The sequence below is a fragment of the Schistocerca nitens genome, chromosome 9 (genome assembly GCF_023898315.1).
Source record: "Schistocerca nitens isolate TAMUIC-IGC-003100 chromosome 9, iqSchNite1.1, whole genome shotgun sequence".
Lineage (NCBI taxonomy): Eukaryota > Metazoa > Arthropoda > Insecta > Orthoptera > Acrididae > Schistocerca > Schistocerca nitens.
The window spans coordinates 61,079,464-61,099,450 of record NC_064622.1 but is presented as its reverse complement, the minus strand read 5'-3'; the positions used below and the strand labels follow the sequence as shown (position 1 = coordinate 61,099,450).

Here is a 19,987-nt window from a genome sequence, read left to right as displayed (position 1 = left end):
TGGCACTTCTTTTGGTTATTCTCATCATTTTTGTCTTTCCTGTATTTATATTTTTCCCTGCTTCCTCATCCATTTTTGCAATACTTTTCAACAGCTGCTATTCATCTTCTTATTCTGCCAGCATTGCCTGATCACCTGCAAATTTATACTCTTTATCCTTTCTCCTCCAATTATGGCCTGTATGGTGTATCTTAGTAATTCTCCGTATATGTTGAACAGCTTTGGCGATAGTGGGAAACCTTGCCTTACATCCCTTCCAATGCTCATCTCTTCCATCTCCGCATTCTCTAGTATGTCACTTTCTGCTTTGCATTCAGCTCCTTTTGTAACCTTCTATCTTTAAAACAAGTCCGTACCAACATCTTATAAACTCTCGGCAGTGTACTCTAGTTGACTCGATTGAATCCTTCTCCCCATCAATAAAACATATACCTCCTTGTTCATTTCTTTGATTCTTTCTCCAATCAACCCCAGACATCCTGTAGCAAGCTTTCTGAACTAGGACTGCTCTTGCCCAGATTTTCTTCAGTTTTCTTTTCAGTTCTCCCTAGTATCTCCAACTACACCTTTTGTAACATAACTATCATAACTAATTGTCCTGTAGGCTTTGCATTCTTTTGCACTGCACTTTTTAGCTAAAGGTACTAAAAAGGTCTTAAGTAGATCTTGGGGTTGGATTCATGTGTCGTAAATTCTTTTTTATTATCTCAATCAGTCTGGCTGTTGAATTTGGACCTATAACTTTTAGTGCCTCAGAAGGTATTCTGTCAAAGTCCAATGCTTTCTTTTCCTGGAGCTTCTGAATTGCTTTCTCCAATTGCCATCTCAATATTTTAAGACCTCAGTCTTCTTCATTCCATTCCCCTTTCATCTCCCAAACCAGTCTGGTGTTGTCTGCCTCTGCACTGTATAAACAGTGTAGGACAAGACGCACACACACACACACACACACACACACACACACACACACACACACACACACAAGCAAGCAAGCAAGCAAGCAAGCACATTTCACATGCACACAACTGCCAACTCTAGCATCTTGGGCCGGAATGCCATGCTGAAGTTGGTTTTTTGTGTGTGTGTGTGTGTGGGTGTGGGTGGGTGGGTGGGTGGGTGGGTTGTGTTGTGTTGTGTTGTTGTGTTTTTACTGACGAAGGCTATGGCTGAAAGCTTTATGTGAGTGTCTTTTAAGTGCACCTATCTGCAACTTGACATGTCTTCTTTATGGTAAATAGCAATCTGTCTTTTCCTACATTGTTCATATTCTTACTTGGAGTTTCCATTGTTTGATTTTTGCACTGTATAACTCTTCCATACAATCCATCCAAACTTTCTTCCCCTCATCTATACATATTACTTTCTTCCCACATTTATTTGACATTTCCCGTGTTCATATGAAATTACAAACCAAGCATATGACATTGGTACCCACACTAATGATGGGGTATCCACAAAAACTAATGGAATTTGTGTGAAGTGTTGAAATTTTTTTTAAAACCGTTACCATTTTGCAACAGATGCCCTTCTCTGATGGGTTGCATATTTTTATGTATAAACCAAGAGGGCATCAACATATTGATCAGGAAATTTGTAAAACAAACACTATGCAACCATTTCTTTCAGAATACAAGGTAGCAACATGATCTCGTGGATATTTTCATTCTATAGGATCATTAATTACTGACCAGTGTGGAAGCCGTTCATGACCAATTTTGTTATGAATGAAGATTGCATGATAATTGTCTTGTCTGGGAAAGGTGGGCTCTTTCAGAAGGGTAAGAGACCTTACAACATGGCTATAAACGGTGATAAATGGTTATAAAATCAAGAAAGGACATAAAAGTAGTTTCCTGGTGCTCAAATTGCTTGAATACTAACTCAGTTGAATATCTGTGAAACATTTTTTATCCATGGTGATTACTGTGTAAATCATTCACTGGGCCATCTTGTTTAGCTGTGTGAAACAGAGCAGACAGTATGGCTCCAGACATTTTTAAAGAATTATCAGCACTCACCTGAATCATTCCTAAGTTGTCTAGTCATGGCTTGTGTTGCAAATGGCTGTTTTCCTAGGCCAGATTAAATTAGATTTACTTTCATTCCAATTGATCCATAGTGAGGAGGTCCTCCAGGATGTAGAACATTTCAGAAAAACAACAATACATGACAGATATTTACAACTCAAACAAATAAGCTAATGTACTATTCCACAGGTCCCAAGTGGCATGGTTGTCATTTTTTAATGAACGCTGTATGAAAGAATCATTCTACAAATACTAATGCACTGAATTTAAAATAAAAAGTTTTTTATTTATTGATAAGGTAATAAATACAACTACTAAATACTTATTTACAATTAACACATTACTGCGCTGAAATTGTGCAGAAGATACACAAATCAGTTGGTTCTATTGAGAAATTAGTCAATGGAGTAGAAGGAGATGGCCACCAATAAATCCTTTAGGCTTCTCTTAAACTGAATTTCATTGGTTGTTAAGCTTTTTATGGCTGCTGGCAAGTTATTGAAAATGTATGTTCCTGAATAAAGCACACCTTTTTGTACAAGACTAAGTGAATTTAAATCCTTGTGAAGATTATTCTTATTTCTAGTATTGATTCCATGAATTGAGCTGTTGGTCTGAAAAAGTGATATATTTTTAATGACAAAATTCAATAAGGAATAAATATATTGGGAAGCAGTAGTTAGTATCCCTAGTTCCCTAAACAGGCTTCTGCAGGATGTTCTTGAGTTCACACCACATATAACTCCTACTGCACGTTTTTGTGCCTGGAAAACTTTAGCTTGGCTTGATGAATTACCCCAAAAAGTAATCCCATATGGCTCCAGAAATTTTTAAAGAATTATCAGCACTCACCTGAATCATTCCTAAGTTGTCTAGTCATGGCATGTGTTGCAAATGGCTGTTTTCCTAGGCCAGATTAGATTCATTCCAATTGATCCGTAGTGAGGAGGTCCTCCAGGATGTGGAACATGTCAGAAAAACAATAATACATGACAAATATTTACAACTAAAACATATAAGCTAATGTACCATTCCACAGGTCACAAGTGGAATGATCGTCATTTTTTAATGAACACTATATGAAAGAGTCATTTTACAAATGCTAATGCACTGAATTCAAAATAAAAAAGTTTTTAATTTTTTATAAGGTAATAAACATGTAATACAACTCCTATAATACACACACACACACACACACACACACACATGTTTACAATGAACACATTACTGCACTGAAAATGTGCAGAAGTTTATTGTGTGTCTGCTCGTGTCTGTGTATGTGCGGATGGATATGTGTGTGTGTCCTTTCATCTTTCCCTCTCCTTCCCTCTTTCCTGACGAAGCAACCGTTGGTTGCGAAAGCTAGAGTTTTGTGTGTATGTTTGTGTTTGTTTGTGTGTCAGTCGACCTGCCAGCACTTTCATTTGGTAAGTCACATCATCTTTGTTTTTGTATATGTGTGGATGGATATGTGTGTGTGTGTGCGAGTGTATACCTGTCCTTTTTTCCCCCTAAGGTAAGTCTTTCCGCTCCCGGGATTGGAATGACTCCTTACCCTCTCCCTTAAAACCCACATCCTTTCGTCTTTCCCTCTCCTTCCCCTCTTTCCTGATGAGGCAACAGTTTGTTGCGAAAGCTTGAATGTTGTGTGTTTGTGTTAGTTTGTGTGTCTATCGACCTGCCAGCGCTTCGTTTGGTAAGTCACATCATCTTTGTTTTTAGATATATTTTTCCCACGTGGAATGTAAAACAAAGATGATGTGACTTACCAAACGAAAGCGCTGGCAGGTCGATAGACACACAAATAAACACAAACATACACACAAAATTCAAGCTTTCGCAGCAAACTGTTGCCTCATCAGGAAAGAGGGAAGGAGAGGGAAAGACGAAATGATGTGGGTTTTAAGGGAGAGGGTAAGGAGTCATTCCAATTCCGGGAGCGGAAAGACTTACCTTAGGGGGAAAAAAGGACGGGTATACACTTGCACACACACACATATCCATCCACACATATACAGACACAAGCAGACATATTTGAAGACAAACAGTTTGGCTTTTTGAGGTGGAGGGTGGCATGCTGTACTAATTTGTGGTTGGACTCTAGGATGATGCTCTGAACAGCCGGTGTGGATGTGGGAGAGGAAAGATTAAGGACTTTTATTAAGGATAGGAGTTGACGGGTGTGTTCATTGGCTAAGTTGATGTGTAGGTGAGGGATTAGGTGGGTGAGGGCAATGGATTGTTCAGTTTGGAACTGGTATAGGGACTGATGGAAAGAAGGGTTGCAGCCAGAGATGGGAACTTTAAGTGTGAGGCCTTTGGGGGTAATGCCAAATGTTAGACAAGCCTGAGAAAATAGAATATGGGAGCGTAATCTGGCTAGGGCGAAGGCATGTTTGCGGAGGGAATGTAAATAAAACTTAATGGGATTGTTGTGGGGGTGTTGTGAGGGTGACATGGTATTAGAAGGTGGAAGGTGTAACATGAGGCTGAAATGAAAATGAAAATAAAAATATATGGGGAGAGATAAAGGTGAACTGGAAAGTAACTGGAGATCTGGTGTGAAAAAGGCGAAAAGGTGTTGGTTACAGCTGGGCTATGTTGGATTTGGGTTGGTAGACAACGATGTGCACAAAGGTTAGGTGGTTGTGTTGCCGCCAAAACACATTGAAGGATATATATATATGAATATATAAGGTAAGTCTTTCCGCTCCCGGGATTGGAATGACTCCTTACCTTCTCCCTTAAAACCCACGTCCTTTCGTCTTTCCCTCTCCTTCCCTCTTGAATTTTGTGTGTATGTTTGTGTTTGTTTGTGTGTCTGTCGACCTGCCAGCACTTTCATTTGGTAAGTCACATAATCTTATATATATATATATATATATATATATATATATATATATATATATATATATATATATATATATATATAAAAGAAAGATGTTGAGACTTACCAAACAAAAGCGCTGGCAGGTCGATAGACACACAAACAAACACAAATATACACACAAAATTCAAGCTTTCGCAACAAACTGTTGCCTCATCAGGAAAGAGGGGAAGGAGAGGGAAAGACGAAAGGATGTGGGTTTTAAGGGAGAGGATAAGGAGTCATTCCAATCCCGGGAGCGGAAAGACTTACCTTAGGGGGAAAAAAGGACAGGTATACACTCGCACACACACACATATCCATCCACACATTCAGACACAAGCAGACATATTTAAAGACAAAGAGTTTGGGCAGATATGTCAGTCGAGGTGGAAGAGTAGAGGCAAAGAAGTTGTTGAGAGACAGGTGAGGTATGAGTGGCGGCAACTTGAAATTAGCGGAGATTGAGGCCTGGCGGATAACGAGAAGAGAGGATATACTGAAGGGCAAGTTCCCATCTCCGGAGTTCGGATAGGTTGGTGTTGGTGGGAAGTATCCAGATAACCCGGACGGTGTAACACTGTGCCAAGATGTGCTGGCTGTGCACCAAGGCATGTTTAGCCACAGGGTGATCCTCATTACCAACAAACACTGTCTGCCTGTGTCCATTCATGCGAATGGACAGTTTGTTGCTGGTCATTCCCACATAGAATGCATCACAGTGTAGGCAGGTCAGTTGGTAAATCACGTGGGTGCTTTCACACGTGGCTCTGCCTTTGATCGTGTACACCTTCCGGGTTACAGGACTGGAGTAGGTGGTGGTGGGAGGGTGCATGGGACAGGTTTTGCACCGGGGGCGGTTACAAGGATAGGAGCCAGAGGGTAGGGAAGGTGGTTTGGGGATTTCATAGGGATGAACTAACAGGTTACGAAGGTTAGGTGGACGGCGGAAAGACACTCTTGGCGGAGTGGGGAGGATTTCATGAAGGATGGATCTCATTTCAGGGCAGGATTTGAGGAAGTCGTATCCCTGCTGGAGAGCCACATTCAGAGTCTGGTCCAGTCCCGGAAAGTATCCTGTCACAAGTGGGGCACTTTTGTGGTTCTTCTGTGGGGGATTCTGGGTTTGAGGGGATGAGGAAGTGGCTCTGGTTATTTGCTTCTGTACCAGGCCGGGAGGGTAGTTGCGGGATGCGAAAGCTGTCGTCAGGTTGTTGGTGTAATGTTTCAGGGATTCCAGACTGGAGCAGATGCGTTTGCCACGAAGACCTAGGCTGATATGGTGTCTGTATATGTGTGGATGGATATGTGTGTGTGTGCGAGTGTATACCCGTCCTTTTTTCCCCCTAAGGTAAGTCTTTCCGCTCCCGGGATTGGAATGACTCCTTACTCTCTCCCTTAAAACCCACATCCTTTCGTCTTTCCCTCTCCTTCCCTCTTTCCTGATGAGGCAACAGTTTGTTGCGAAAGCTTGAATTCTGTGTGTATGTTTGTGTTTGTTTGTGTGTCTGTCGACCTGCCAGCACTTTCATTTGGTAAGTCACATCATCTTTGTTTTTAAAGATGATGTGACTTACCAAACAAAAGCACTGGCACGTCGATAGACACACAAACATACACACAAAATTCAAGCTTTCGCAACAAACTGTTGCCTCATCAGGAAAGAGGGAAGGAGAGGGAAAGACGAAAGGCTGTGGGTTTTAAGGAAGAGGGTAAGGAGTCATTCCAATCCCGGGAGCGGAAAGACTTACCTTAGGGGGAAAAAAGGACAGGTATACACTCGCGCACACACACACTTATCCATCCACACATACACAGACACAAGCAGACATTTGTAAAGGCCTTTACAAATGGCTTACTTACTTAAGTGTGACTTTGTTGCAAGTATGCCTTTGTGTTTATACTTCACATACATGGTAGCAGCTATTATCTGCAACAAGCTTGTGAGGGGTGCTGGATGGAATGTGTCTTGTGGAATTCTTATTCTTGTTTTATCTGTGATGACCCTAAAATCCAAATTAAGAAAACCCTGTCTGTACAGTTGTCCATTTATTCGTTATGTACCAAATGCAGAATCTGTTTATTGAGTATCATGTTATGTTGCCAAGTGTAATGTCACAAAACAACCTCATTCTTATCTTCTAAATACTTTTTTTTAGTGAGTAGGCATTTTACACTGCACCATCAGATTTTGTCCCCCAAAGCGATCTTGTTCATTGATATTTCATTTTCACTTCTGCTTTTACAGTGATATTTTTGCTATCCTTACTTGTGTGCAAATTTAAGCATAGTTTATTATTTGAAGATTTAAGTATTGTATGTTATTTTCCAGTCATGCCACTTTTGGATTTTCAAAAATGTTGGTATACCATTTAATGGATATTTTTTACTTTTGCATGAAACTTGCACCGTACTGTCTACTTACTTAATGAATTTGTGTGTGTATTGTAATTTTGAAATTTTATTTCTGCATGCTGTTTTCAGTAACAGTTTCCCACTATTTACTTTTGCCATCAGAAATTAATTTGATTCCATTTTTTTTCTTGTGCCTTACTTGTCAGTTTTTGTTATTTATTTTGCAAAAGAGATCATCTTTTCATGTGATGCTGATGTATAGGTATTGGAAAATTGTACACTTTTGAAATTTAGTTGTACTTGAAGTCTGAACTGGCTGAGAATAAATGATAATTGCATGACACAGAATAGAACAGCCCATTAATGAAGTGTGGTGGAACAAGTAGACAATGGAAACTCCAGGTAGGAATATCAACAACATAGGAAAAGACAGATCGCTACGTACAGTAAAGAAGACATGTCAAGTTGCAGGCAGGCACAATCAAAAGACATTCACATAAAGCTTTCGGCCACAGCCTTTGTCAGTAAAACACACACACACACACACACACACACACACACACACACACACACACACACCCTCATGCACTCGACTGCCAATTCCAACATCTTGTGCTAGAATGCAACATCATGGGGATGCAAGCAGCAATATGTAGGGGGCAGAGAAGGGGAAGGGATAGTAGTGTATGGATGGGGAGAGAGGCGAACACTGTCTTGTGGAGTGTGCAGGAACTAGACTGCCAACAAATGCAGCGTCAGGAGATTGTGGGGCAGGGAAGTGGGGGAAAAAAAGGAGAGGAGCAGGAAAAGAAAGGTGGATGTGTTGGCAGAGAGCTGCAAATAAACAGGGTGGGAGATGAGAATAAGGAGGAGATGATAGGGCGGAAGGGGTGGAAACTGTTGAAAGGAGGGTGTGGGGACAGTATGTTACCGTATGTTGAGGCCAGGATAATTATGGGAGCGAAGAATGTGTTATAAGGATAACACCCATCTGTGCCATTTGGAAAAGCTGGTGATGATGGGAATGATCCTGATGGCTCGGGTAGTGAAGTGGCCATTTAAATTTACTTTGCTCTTGCCTGAGGTGCTGGAGTTGGCAGTTATGTGTGCATTGAGGTGTGTGTGTGTGTGTGTGTGTGTGTGTGTGTGTGTGTGTGTGTGTGTCTGTGTCTGTGTCTGTCTGTCTCTCTTTTACTGATGAAGGCTGTGGCCAAAACCTTTATGTGAGTGTCTTTTAATTGTGCCTGTCTGTAACTTGATGTGTCTTCTTTACGATTAGTAGCACCTGTTTTTTCCTACATTGTTAATATTCTTTGCTTTTTAGGCTTTACGATTAAACTTTTTCTTTGTCATTGCGAATTGCACCTTAGAAGTCTGTGGTTTTTTATTAAGTGATGCTATGGTCAGTTCTTTGTTTCAGTAGGCAGATATGTAGAGATTTTAGAATCTTCAGTTTCTCATTATTTACATTTTGCCTTCAACCATAACCAATAAGTTATCTGACATTTCCTGTGAATAAATGTTATGCCAGTTTTTCTGCTCATAAAACTCTACATTAATAGCCAGTGGCTTCCTTTATTGTAATCCTATTTCATGTAATCTACCATTTGTTACACTCTTTTCCCTCTCTGTAAGGCCATTGTCAATATTTTGCCATACTTCATTACTGGTTTATATATTAAATTTTTAGTTGAGAGCTTCACCATTACTGATCATTTCTCCAATTCAGAATATCTTTGTTACACTATCAATTTTGACCGGGTATAGCATTTTCCTGAATTATGTTGTAAGTAGTTTGTGGTAAAAATCCCAATTGAATGTGCTTAATGCGGATTATCAGTGGCTCAAATATCTTGGCATACAGCCTACCAGGTAGTTTCCACTTTTGATTCAATCTCCTTAAACCGTTAACTTACCATAGTGCAGTTGTTGATGAAATGTGACATTCCAGAAAGGGTATTATTCTTCATTAGAAAGCAATACACAGAAAACAGCAACTTTCTGAAATATATCACCTCATTAATTACCTTAGTTGGCTGACTTTCCAAGGAAATTTCATTGGTTTTTTGTAATGATTTCAACAAACACCATTGCATGAATTTAGAAGATGCACTATTTTCTACTGTTAAATGCATATTGTTTATGATCGTCTGCTTCATATTTTGCTAAGAGAAATTAAAAAGTAAGTTATTTAAATGTGACCAAGCATGAAGTTATATATAAAGAAAAAGAAGCAATGGATTAACAATTAATCAAAATTACACAATGAAGCATCAACTGGTGTTCACTTTGAAACTTCCTGACAGATTAAAACTGTGTGCCTGATCTGGACTCAAACCTGGTACCTTTTCCTTTCAAGGGAAAGTGCTCTACCAGTGTTTGTGCTTGGTAGAGCCCTTGCCCATGAAAGGCAAAGCTTCTGGGTTCGAGTCCCAACCTGGCACACGGTTTTAATCTTCCAGGAAGTTTCATATCAGTGCACGCTACACTTTAGAGTGAAAATTCATTTTGGAGATATTCATCTTTTGTACTATCTATGAAACTTTTCGAATTTTAGGCAGATACTTGGGATTGTAAGTTATCTGTGATTTGGTATCATATTGAGAGAACAAAACTATTAGGCTGAATACCTAACACCACAAAGGGGCTATTGCATCTTCTTCTTGTTGTTGTGGTCTTTAGTCCAGGGACTGGTTTGATGCAGCTCTCCGTGCTACTCTATCCTGTGCAAGCCTCTTCATCTCCGAATAACTACTGCAACCTACATCCTTCTGAATCTGCTTAGTGTATTCATCTCTTGGTCTCCCTCTAATACTAAATAGATGATCCCTTGATGCCGCAGAACATGTCCTACCAAACGATCCCTTCTTCTAGTCAAGTTGTGCCACAAACTCCTCTTCTCCCCTATTCTATTCAGTACCTCCTCATTAGTTATGTGATCTACCCATCTAATCTTCAGCATTCTTCTGTAGCACCACATTTTGAAAGTTTCTATTCTCTTCTTGTCTACACTGTGTATATTCCATGTTTCACTTCCATACATGGCTACAGTCCATACAAATACTTTCAGAAAATACTTCCTGACACTTAAATCTATATTCGACATTAACAAATTTCTCTTCTTCAGAAACGCATTCCTTGCCATGGTCAGTCTACATTTTATATCCTCGCTACTTTGACCATCTTCAGTTATTTTGCTTCCCAAACAGCGAAACTCATCTACGAGTTTAAGTATCTCATTTCCTTTTGTTGATGTTTATTTTATATCCTCCTTTCAAGAAACTGTCCGTTCCGCTCAACTGCTCTTCCAGGTCCTTTGCTGTCTTGTATTTTACATCTGCCACCTTCAGAATTTGAAAGAGAGTATTCCAGTCAACATTGTCAAAAGCTTTTTCTAAATCTACAAATGCTAGAATCATAGGTTTGCCTTTCCTTAACCTATCTTCTAAGTTGTAGTGTCGGTATTGCCTTGCGTGTTCCTATATTTCTCCAGAATCCAAACTGCTCTTCCTTGAGATTCACTTCCACCAGTTTTTCCATTCTTCTGTAAAGGATTCATGGTAGTATTTTGCAACCATGACTTATGCAACTCATAGTTCAGTAATTTTCACATGCGTAAACGCCTGCTTTCTTTGGAATTGGAATTATTGCATTCTTCTTTAAGTCTGAGGGTTTTGCTTGTCTCATACGTCTTGCTCACCAGATGCAAGACTTTTGTCATAGCTGGCTCTCTCAAGGCTATCAGTAGCTCTAACGGAATGTTGTCACCTCCTGGAGCCTTGTTTGGACTTAAGTCTTTCAGTGCTTTGTCAAATTCTTCACACAGCATCATATCTCCCTTCTCATCTTCATCTGTGTCCTCTCCATTTTGATAATATTGTCCTCAAGTACATCTCCCTTGTATAGACCCTCTATATACTCCTTTCACCTTTCTGCCTTCCCTTCTTTGCGGAGGACTGGTTTTCCAGCTGAGCTCTTTATATTCATATAGGTGGTCTCTTTAATTTTCCTGCAGGCAGTATCTATCTTACCCCTAGTGAACTACATTTGTCCTCTAGCCAACCCTGTTTAGCCATTTTGCATTTCCTGTCGATCTCTTTTTTGAGATGTTTATACTCCTTTTTGCCTGCATCATTTACTGCTTTTTTTATATTTTCTTCTTTCATCAATTAAATTCAATATCTCTTTGTTACCCAAGGATTTCTACTAACCCTTGTCTTTTTACCTATTTGATCCTCTGCTGCCTTCACTATTTCATCTTGTACAAACAGAAAAAAAGCCTCATAACACACCCAATGAAATGGCAGTACATTAGTTCCCTTCTACACTTAAATCTACATTTACACCTGTGTATAAAAGTGTATCCTGAAAAACTATTGGGCATTGCATCATACCAGTATTATAAATGTTCTGTCCTATTCCATTTTCATATTGAATGAGGAGAAAAGTGACTGTTTATATGCCTCTTTACACCCCCTAATCCCTCTTATCTTCCAATGTGCAGATCCAAGCCTGGCTTACCTTCCCCTAGACACTGGGTGAAAACTGTTATTCACTGTGAAACAGATTGCATTAATTTTAATAATACTGTGAGAATCTACATGGGATCAGGTACTGAGGCCAATAAAGAAGGTTACAAACTAGAACAGCTAACTATGGGGGAAAAACTTCTCATTTATCTTTGTGTTTATACATGAACACCAATAACTAATATATTCTTCTGGAAAATGCCTGTTGCCTAAATATTCAATTTTTTCATACAGACGTATCTGTGGAAAACCTCGTGCAAATGATAAGTTTTATCCATTGCATCCTGTCAGAAAGTGTGATAATTTTTATGATATATCACAACACACACCATATTTCTATGCGTGTTGTGGGAGCTTGCTACTAACAGTAGGCATTCAAATGTTAATGTTTATTGTATTCAGAAATGTAATTTTAAAAAATCATGCAGCACGAGGAGTTTACCCCGTTCTTTCAACTCTTGGAATATATTTAATGAGGTATTACTAACTCACTATCAATATTCTGCAGCTTGATGTGTAGGCAAACAAAAGACTAAGTGAATGGAATTATAAAAAGGAGCAAATAAACATACATTTGAAGATACATGATCCTCATAACTTATGAAGAGATATTGGTAATTGCTGTGTCAACAGCTGCTCACATATTTCTCAATGAGTTGTGGTTGCTGTTGAGTCACTAAAACCCTGTTCAGGAGATGATACAGTAAAATCCAATTAAAATCATTCTGATTCAAGTTGTTGATGTTTTTCCTGAGAAACTTCATATGCATGTCGAGATGGTACCTTCACTGAAACCATTCCTGTCATAGTTTCTGCCCAATTAGTTTATTGTGTCATCCCATTAAATAATAATAGTAAGAGGAGAAGGAGAGCATCTTGGGGGGGGGGGGGGGATTTCTGAGTCATATATTAATTTATGTACAATTTTTTTTTAGGTATTGCTGATGTCAATTTTATTGTGAAATGATTTAGGAATCCTTCAAAGTGATTCTGTCACATAATCTATTGAACTCATCATGATATGTCCCTTCTTATAAACACTCATGTTTCACATTAAAAAGGGAAACACAGAATAGGAGACACATAGGATAATACAAAAGACAATACACCACTCTTGTTGTATACACAACAAAGATACAGTTTAATGTCATGGAATTTAATTCTGTTCTACCTACCTTTAGTTTTGTTTACTGCGTCTTACAATCTGTTTGTTTTCATGGTAAGGTAGTACTGGGAGGAGCAGACTGATTGCATTTCCACTAAAAAGTCTCTTTTAACTCGAAGTACTGTAATGTTATATTTTTCCAAGAATCAATGAACATCAGTTCTAGGAAATATGTCTACAAGTCTTATAAATATTACTGTTGTTGTTGTTATTATTTGGTACATTAAAAGTATCAAAATTCTGATTTGTTGATGTACTTGTGTATTACTTTTGATATCTATTCCTTTTACAGGTCAAGTCAGGTTCAACAAAAGCTCGCGTGGCCTTCTTTGAAGAACTCTAAGAAGAGATGCCAAATGTGCATAGTAAGCACTTCAGTGTATGTTAATTTAGCCAAATGTTGAATAGGATGACATTAAACTGTGTGTTGTGCTCACAGACTTCACATCACAGTGGCATCTGAAGATGTTGTAGAAATGTTATTTTTTTATATTCTCTATTGACTTACATTATATCAAAAACACTATTTTTGTGAAAAAATTGTAATATTCTGCCTCATTTGGTGTACAAAAAAATACTCGTGTTTGTGTGTGTGTGTGTGTGTGTGTGTGTGTGTGTGTGTGTGTGTGTGTCAGAGAAGGAGAGGGAACTTGTGTGTTCACACACAACGTAGTTCATGAGAAAGAGAGGGTGGGACAAAAAGGAAGTTATCATAACTGCACCACTTGAGCAATGTTTATAATGAGTGTGTTGCTATTATATACATTTTTATAGTGTCACCACCGTACACGTATAATTCAAAATTTATTGCCTAATGATTAAGGTATTAAAAAGCATTATGAATGTTCCTCACTTTGTTGAAGGACAGGATCTATCATGTTGGTTCTAATACCTTTTCTGTCCCCTATCTCATTCTGTTCATGACAGAATATTTTGTTGGAGGCAGTCAGCATTGGTGGTCATCAGTATTTAGTAACACTGGCATCGTGTGCAATCTATTTGCACTGTAGTTTTATTTTGAATATAACATTTAACTTCATCTAGCTGTCTATAATATGTGGTTGCAAATATATCTACATTTACTTTACTGTTCTGCATTGACAAATGTTCAAACTTTGTAATATTTTCCTCTCTCTCCTTCTGGGATCTCCAAGAAATACTAGTTTTTCTAGCTGAAAGAAAATCATCAAGTCAGTTTTCTGTAGGTAGCCATTGTAACTAAACAAAGAATAGAATGCTCCAGGGAGAAATTTGCAAATCTGAGTTCACTGCCATCTATAGTTACTGGTATATATGTTTTTTCCCCACACAGTACAATATAAGAGCATCATATCTGGAATGAAAATAACTGTTTTGGAGTCAAAAGGGACATACTGTCATATTGATATTTATGTGGGCTGTATGGCTCAATTGGTGGCAAAACGAAAAGATACTGGTTCGAATCCCAGTCTGGCACATGTGTACCCTGTCAGTTCAAAAAGTTTTGAGACTGGACAAATAAAAACTAGATAAACATTAAGATGGTGGTATTAATGTTTCTGGTGATCTACATTGCCTCCCCCTGCCCCCCCCCCCCCCCTTCCACGTGGTTACAACACACACAACATTCATACAAGCATTTGAAACTGTCAGAAATACCTTTATTTGAAATGTTGTTCAACTTGCATATCACACTGACTTGAATGTTGATTATATCATCAAATTGTTGACCCTCTCTGTGAATTTCTCCACTTTGTTACTTTGTGTTAGGTTCATATTGATAACACCAAGTCACATCACCTGCAAAAAAATTTTTTCAAGAAAAGACTTTTCCGCATTTTTCATTTCAATAAAGCTGTAGCACACATCTGAGTGTTGTCATTTTTGTTCAGGAGTTAATGTGTGCAGGACAAATTTTGCCCACTGCAGTTGTTAGTTTGAACTGCCACTGTAGTTCCTGACTGACATTGCTTTTATGTCAGGAATAAAACCAGTCAAAGAACTTTTTGGATGCAAGGTGTAAACCTGTCAGGACACTCATGTTTGATAATTGATCAGTTAATGATTTTTGGTTATGCGTGCTCATGGGTACTTTCAGATAAAGCAAAAACAAATTTGCATAAAGTACAAAAATGTATTGCCATTATGTGAGTATCATTAATGGCAGATATTTGCAAGGCTAGGGGCTGAGAAGGAAATGACAATGTTTCAGAACAACTAAGTAAACATTTGATTTGCATAACTTACTGGCATTTTATCTGAGCTTGTACCTGTGTTTTGTAATTTTGGATAAGCAGCTGGATTGAATATTTAAAAAATGCATATCTTGTAGTTCATTGATACATGTAAATATGAACTGTGGTAATTGTTATAAAGTACGCACAGTGTGAATGAGCTGAGGCAATTTTATGATAACAGCTAGTGAGAAATTTGAGCGATCATGTGTGCTGTTAGGTTTCTTTATATGTGTGCAGATCCTCCACATAAAATGTGGTACCAGTTGTGACTGTGAATGAACTTCTTCATTATAAGAAACTGAACATCTGAATAATTGTGTCAATAATTCATAATTACAACTATCTTTCTTTTTAATTATAAAGTATAATAGCATATGTTTCATATTTGTGATTAAGTATATTGTGCAGGGTACCTGATTTTTTGAATCTCTACCATTTCATGTATGCAATGTAAAAAGGAATCTGATTATTTAATTATCTGATTGTGTTATTGTGGCTTTACTCACTGAAAGTTGATCCACAAAATCTGAAGAATAGTCTCTGTCTGTCATATTCCCATTCTTGGTCCAGTTAAGTAAATTTATGACAAGTATCACTACAGGTCATTTTACTAAACAGTGTTTTGTGATTTTCAGTATTAAAACCTCCATAAACTATTTGAGTACCAACCATACTTAGCCTTGCATACCGTACCTGTTCCCTTTTTTCTCCAATCAGAAAAAGAGGACATTGAAACAGCTTTAAAAAAATCTTGAGCCCAAACAACATATCTCCACTTTCCTTGAATAAATGTTGTGCCAAACAGAACAGAAACAAACACTGACAGAATACATTCCCACCCACACACTCTCAAAATCTCTCAATGTGTAATATATTGGTGCTATGTCAAGCAAGATATATAAAGGAAAAGCAACCACTCACCTACAGCAGATCAATGTGTGGAGCACAGAAACACATAACAGAGAACAGCATTCACACTAGCTTTTGGGCACTAGCTCTTTTTCTAATAATCGCGCACACATTTGCACACGGATACCCAAATGCACACTCCTGTGGCCAAGGCAAGACTGCAAGTGGCCATGGGAGTGTGTTTAGGGCGTCTGTGTGGTTGTGTGTGTGAATGTATGTACTATTGCTAGAAAAGGAGGTAGTGCTCGAAAGCTAGTGTGTTTTCTGTTATGTTTCTGTGCTCCATACATTGATCCTATGTATGTCAGTGGTTGCGTTTCCCTTATTCTATGCATTGCTCCATCCAGAAATTTTTATTATTGTCATGCAAGATATGCACAGAATGATGAATCTGCCATTGTAAATTGTTGTAAGGGAACAAGCAACCTTGAATAAAGCTAAGTTTTTAAGAAGTTTGGCAGTTTGAATACACTGTCAGCTGCTACATTCTCTTGAATATCAGGATGTACCATACACTCAGATGCTGAGAACTTGGCTTGAGCTTTAGTGACCTCTCACAGGGTCAGTGGGGGGGGGGGGGGGGGGGGCACTGTATGAAACTAATGGAATTCATTTGGTACTTGATGCTATCCTTGTTCTGACAGTGCATAAAACAAAATGCAGCCTTAAAGCTGTTTTGGGTAGCCTTTGAAGAAATAAGTTTGATAGTGCCAAAGAAAAGAAATGATTTTCATGCATACTATTAGGTAAAAATTGGGACTGAGTGAATGAATAATTACTAGTAGAATTTTATTGCCTATATTGGGGGGGGGGGGGGCAAATCCTTTTCATGGACATTTTAGTCTGTGCAAGTCTGAGATGATTACACTCTGATATCTCCATTTAGAAAGGTATATTTCCATAATGCAAAATTTTCTGTTCTGTGACATGGAACTGTTACTGGCAGTTTAAATGGCCGTTGTGAATCATCAAACTATTACAGTTGCTGAAAATACTTTACTTTTATATACAAGGCAGTGAGGATGACATGCATATGCAAGAGCATGATGTATAATGGATAAGGAATTAGGATAAGTATTACATTTCTTAGGTGTGCTATTACAGTATTATTTGAAAGACTTATGAAAAGAATCAGTTGAGATTTGAAGATTATAACTCAAAGCTGGAAATAAGAATTAAATACTCAACTGTAATGGGACATTGTTGAATGCGAGGAAATTTAAATTGTTCACCATTGAAACTATGCTGTTGTCCTCTAATTTGAGCCTTGTAATTGGTATGATAGCAGTGCTGAAAGCTCTGTATATATACAGCAATGGTCCCTCCAGTTAAGTAAAGACAAAAATCTTGGCATGAATGTATTCTGAACCTTTAACATTAAGAACTTTATACATATTGCCCATATACTAACGTTGCTGGAAAAAATGCTCAAATAATCAAGAAAAACAGTATTTCATTGCACTGTTATGGAATGAGATGGAATCACATAAAAATTGTTCCTCAACTGTGCATACATCTGAAGTGTTCTATTACCATCAGAAGTGAAAGAAAGCCATAGAGTATCTGACTTGTCATTGTAGTCTCTTGTATTTATAGTGTTGAAGGATGGTATTATCTTTCAACTTTATTTTGGGACATTGGCATATTCACATGTGCAATTTTAGAGGAAATGCACATACAGTGTAAAAAAAAGCCTGTTTGTGTTTGTTTTAGTGTTTCCACAAAATCATGTTCTTTCCTGATAACTATGAATTCTGACTGGAATGCCTGTGTAGTAAAGATAAACTGTTCCCACAGTATGTAATATAAAATTGCCAGTAAATACATATTTTTTGTCATGTGAAATCACAACCAACTGAAAGGACTTTGGTAAAAGTGCTTGTTTTGTTGCAACCCAGGCTACATTGTTTGCATTAGGCTTGGTAACATGGTATTATGTCCTGATCGCCAGTGATCTCATGTACACTGCTCTTGGATGTGTAATATTAAATGTGATTTTCACAAACATATTTATGTGTTATTCTTTATCAGCACCCACACGTAAGGAGAAAATCAGTGTGATATACCTTTAATGCATTAATGATCAGTTGTATGTGAATGGCAAACAGTAGACTAGCATATTTGAAGCATTTTCTATGTGACAGATGCCCTTCACCCTCTGCACTCTTTGATCTTTAACACTGAATAACAGTGCCATTTTTGTCTTATTTACCATCACCTATTCTTTTGTTTATTCTTGAGTTCGTCGTATTGCTCCAGATGAAGGGGCTTACGAATCTTGAAAACTGAGTATTTCCATCTTCTTTAAGAATCATCTGTTTTCCACCTCCTATTCCCCATAATTGATGATCTGTTGAGGCTTGACACACTCTTAACACCAATTGTGCTTTTTTCCCCTCTTGACTGAATTCTTGTCATATGCAATAATATTGACTTTGAAAAATGCAAGCTATCTCTCCTATCCAAAGGGAAAGGTGTGATACTAGACTTAGTGCTTTACATAAATGGATGCTCTTCTTTTACTCAAAGGTTAACTAATATGATTATTTCTTCAGCATGTAGATTTACTCATAGTCTGCCTCACTTCTTTTGTGGAAGTACATTTAAAGTAAGTCATCCTGCACTTTGTCTTGAATGTGTCATAGACTTTGTGTGATAGATAATACATGAGGCCATAATACTTTTCTAACAAAATTGGAAGTAATGCTCCTTTATGATTAATTTTTGTTTTGTCTGTGCTGCTATCTGTGTAAGATAACCTCATACTCTTGGTGCCCAAATCAACTTAATAAAACAAGTCCAAGATTCCAAATGTTCCCAAGTGTTCATGTGCCAACATCTTCCATGTCACGTACCACTCCTTTTATTCTTTTTTCTCATCCTTCCAATTTACATTTACAGTCATTTGACTGTGTTGTAGAACTACCTTATCATAATGGTTTTTTTCTTTTGTTTTACATCTTTTTTATTTTTGCTTTATATTTAGTTGTGTTTCAACTATTTTTGCTTTCATATTATTGTTTTCCTTCCTTCTGCAACTCATGTGCATATTATTGTTATAGTCAAACAATGGAAAATCCAGGATGGAATGTAACAATATTATGAAAAGGAAAGTCACTACTCACCATATAGTGGAGATGGTTAGTCACAGATAGGCACAACCAAAAATAAGTTGTCTATTTTTGACAAAGGCCTTACTGGCCAAAAGCTCAATTTGTGACAGTCTTTTTGTTGTGCCTATCTGTGACTCAGCATCTCTGCTATATGGTGAGTAGCAATTTTCCTTTTCATACTATTGTTATCGTTGTAATGTGCATTTTGTACATATTTTCTCAGTTTTCCAATTGGATTTGGATGATTAATCTCATTTTTATTGCTGTCACTATATTATTGTTTCTTTGACCAAACTGCCCTTTCATTAATAAAGTTTCTAAATATTCTAGTATTTGTATTAATAAGTTTCTCTAATTTCCTTAATTTTTGCCTCAGCTGAAAAATTTCTCATATATTCATCATGCTAGATAGTACTTATGAGCTTTGTGCATTTGTTCACCATCTGTACTATTATCTACATACATTACTCTTGTTTTACTACAAATACCTGCTCACACTGCCCCTCCGACCCATTTCCTTTGGTTTTTGGTTGTAAAAAAGTGCATCCTGTCAAGGAACGCTGCCTCTTTCTCACAATCTTTCAAATTTCTCTCCACTATTATATTATCATCTGGAATCATTTTAAATACTTGTTTGTTGTATATGGCTTCTTCAAGTTGATGAAATGTATGTATGCTGAAGTATTGAATCACATTGAATTTACTGTTGTATATACTTTCGGTCTATCTTCCCCTTCCCAAAATATAATTCTTATTTTTACTATTTTATGCCACATAGATAAAAGTTGTTGTAGTTTACTGTCATCA

The 19,987-nt window shown here is 37.7% G+C and overlaps 1 protein-coding gene across 1 annotated transcript in view; it reads left to right on the top strand.

Annotated features, from left to right (window-relative positions):
- The window catches only part of LOC126204462 (merlin), a 156,944-nt gene extending 140,303 nt beyond the window's left edge, over window positions 1–16,641 (top strand). Inside the window, exon 12 of the mRNA XM_049938849.1 lies at window positions 13,235–16,641. Within this exon, the coding sequence (XP_049794806.1) occupies window positions 13,235–13,285 (51 nt within the window). The 3' untranslated portion in view covers window positions 13,286–16,641. The remainder of the gene's footprint in view (window positions 1–13,234) is intronic.
- The last annotated feature ends 3,346 nt before the right edge of the window (window positions 16,642–19,987 follow it).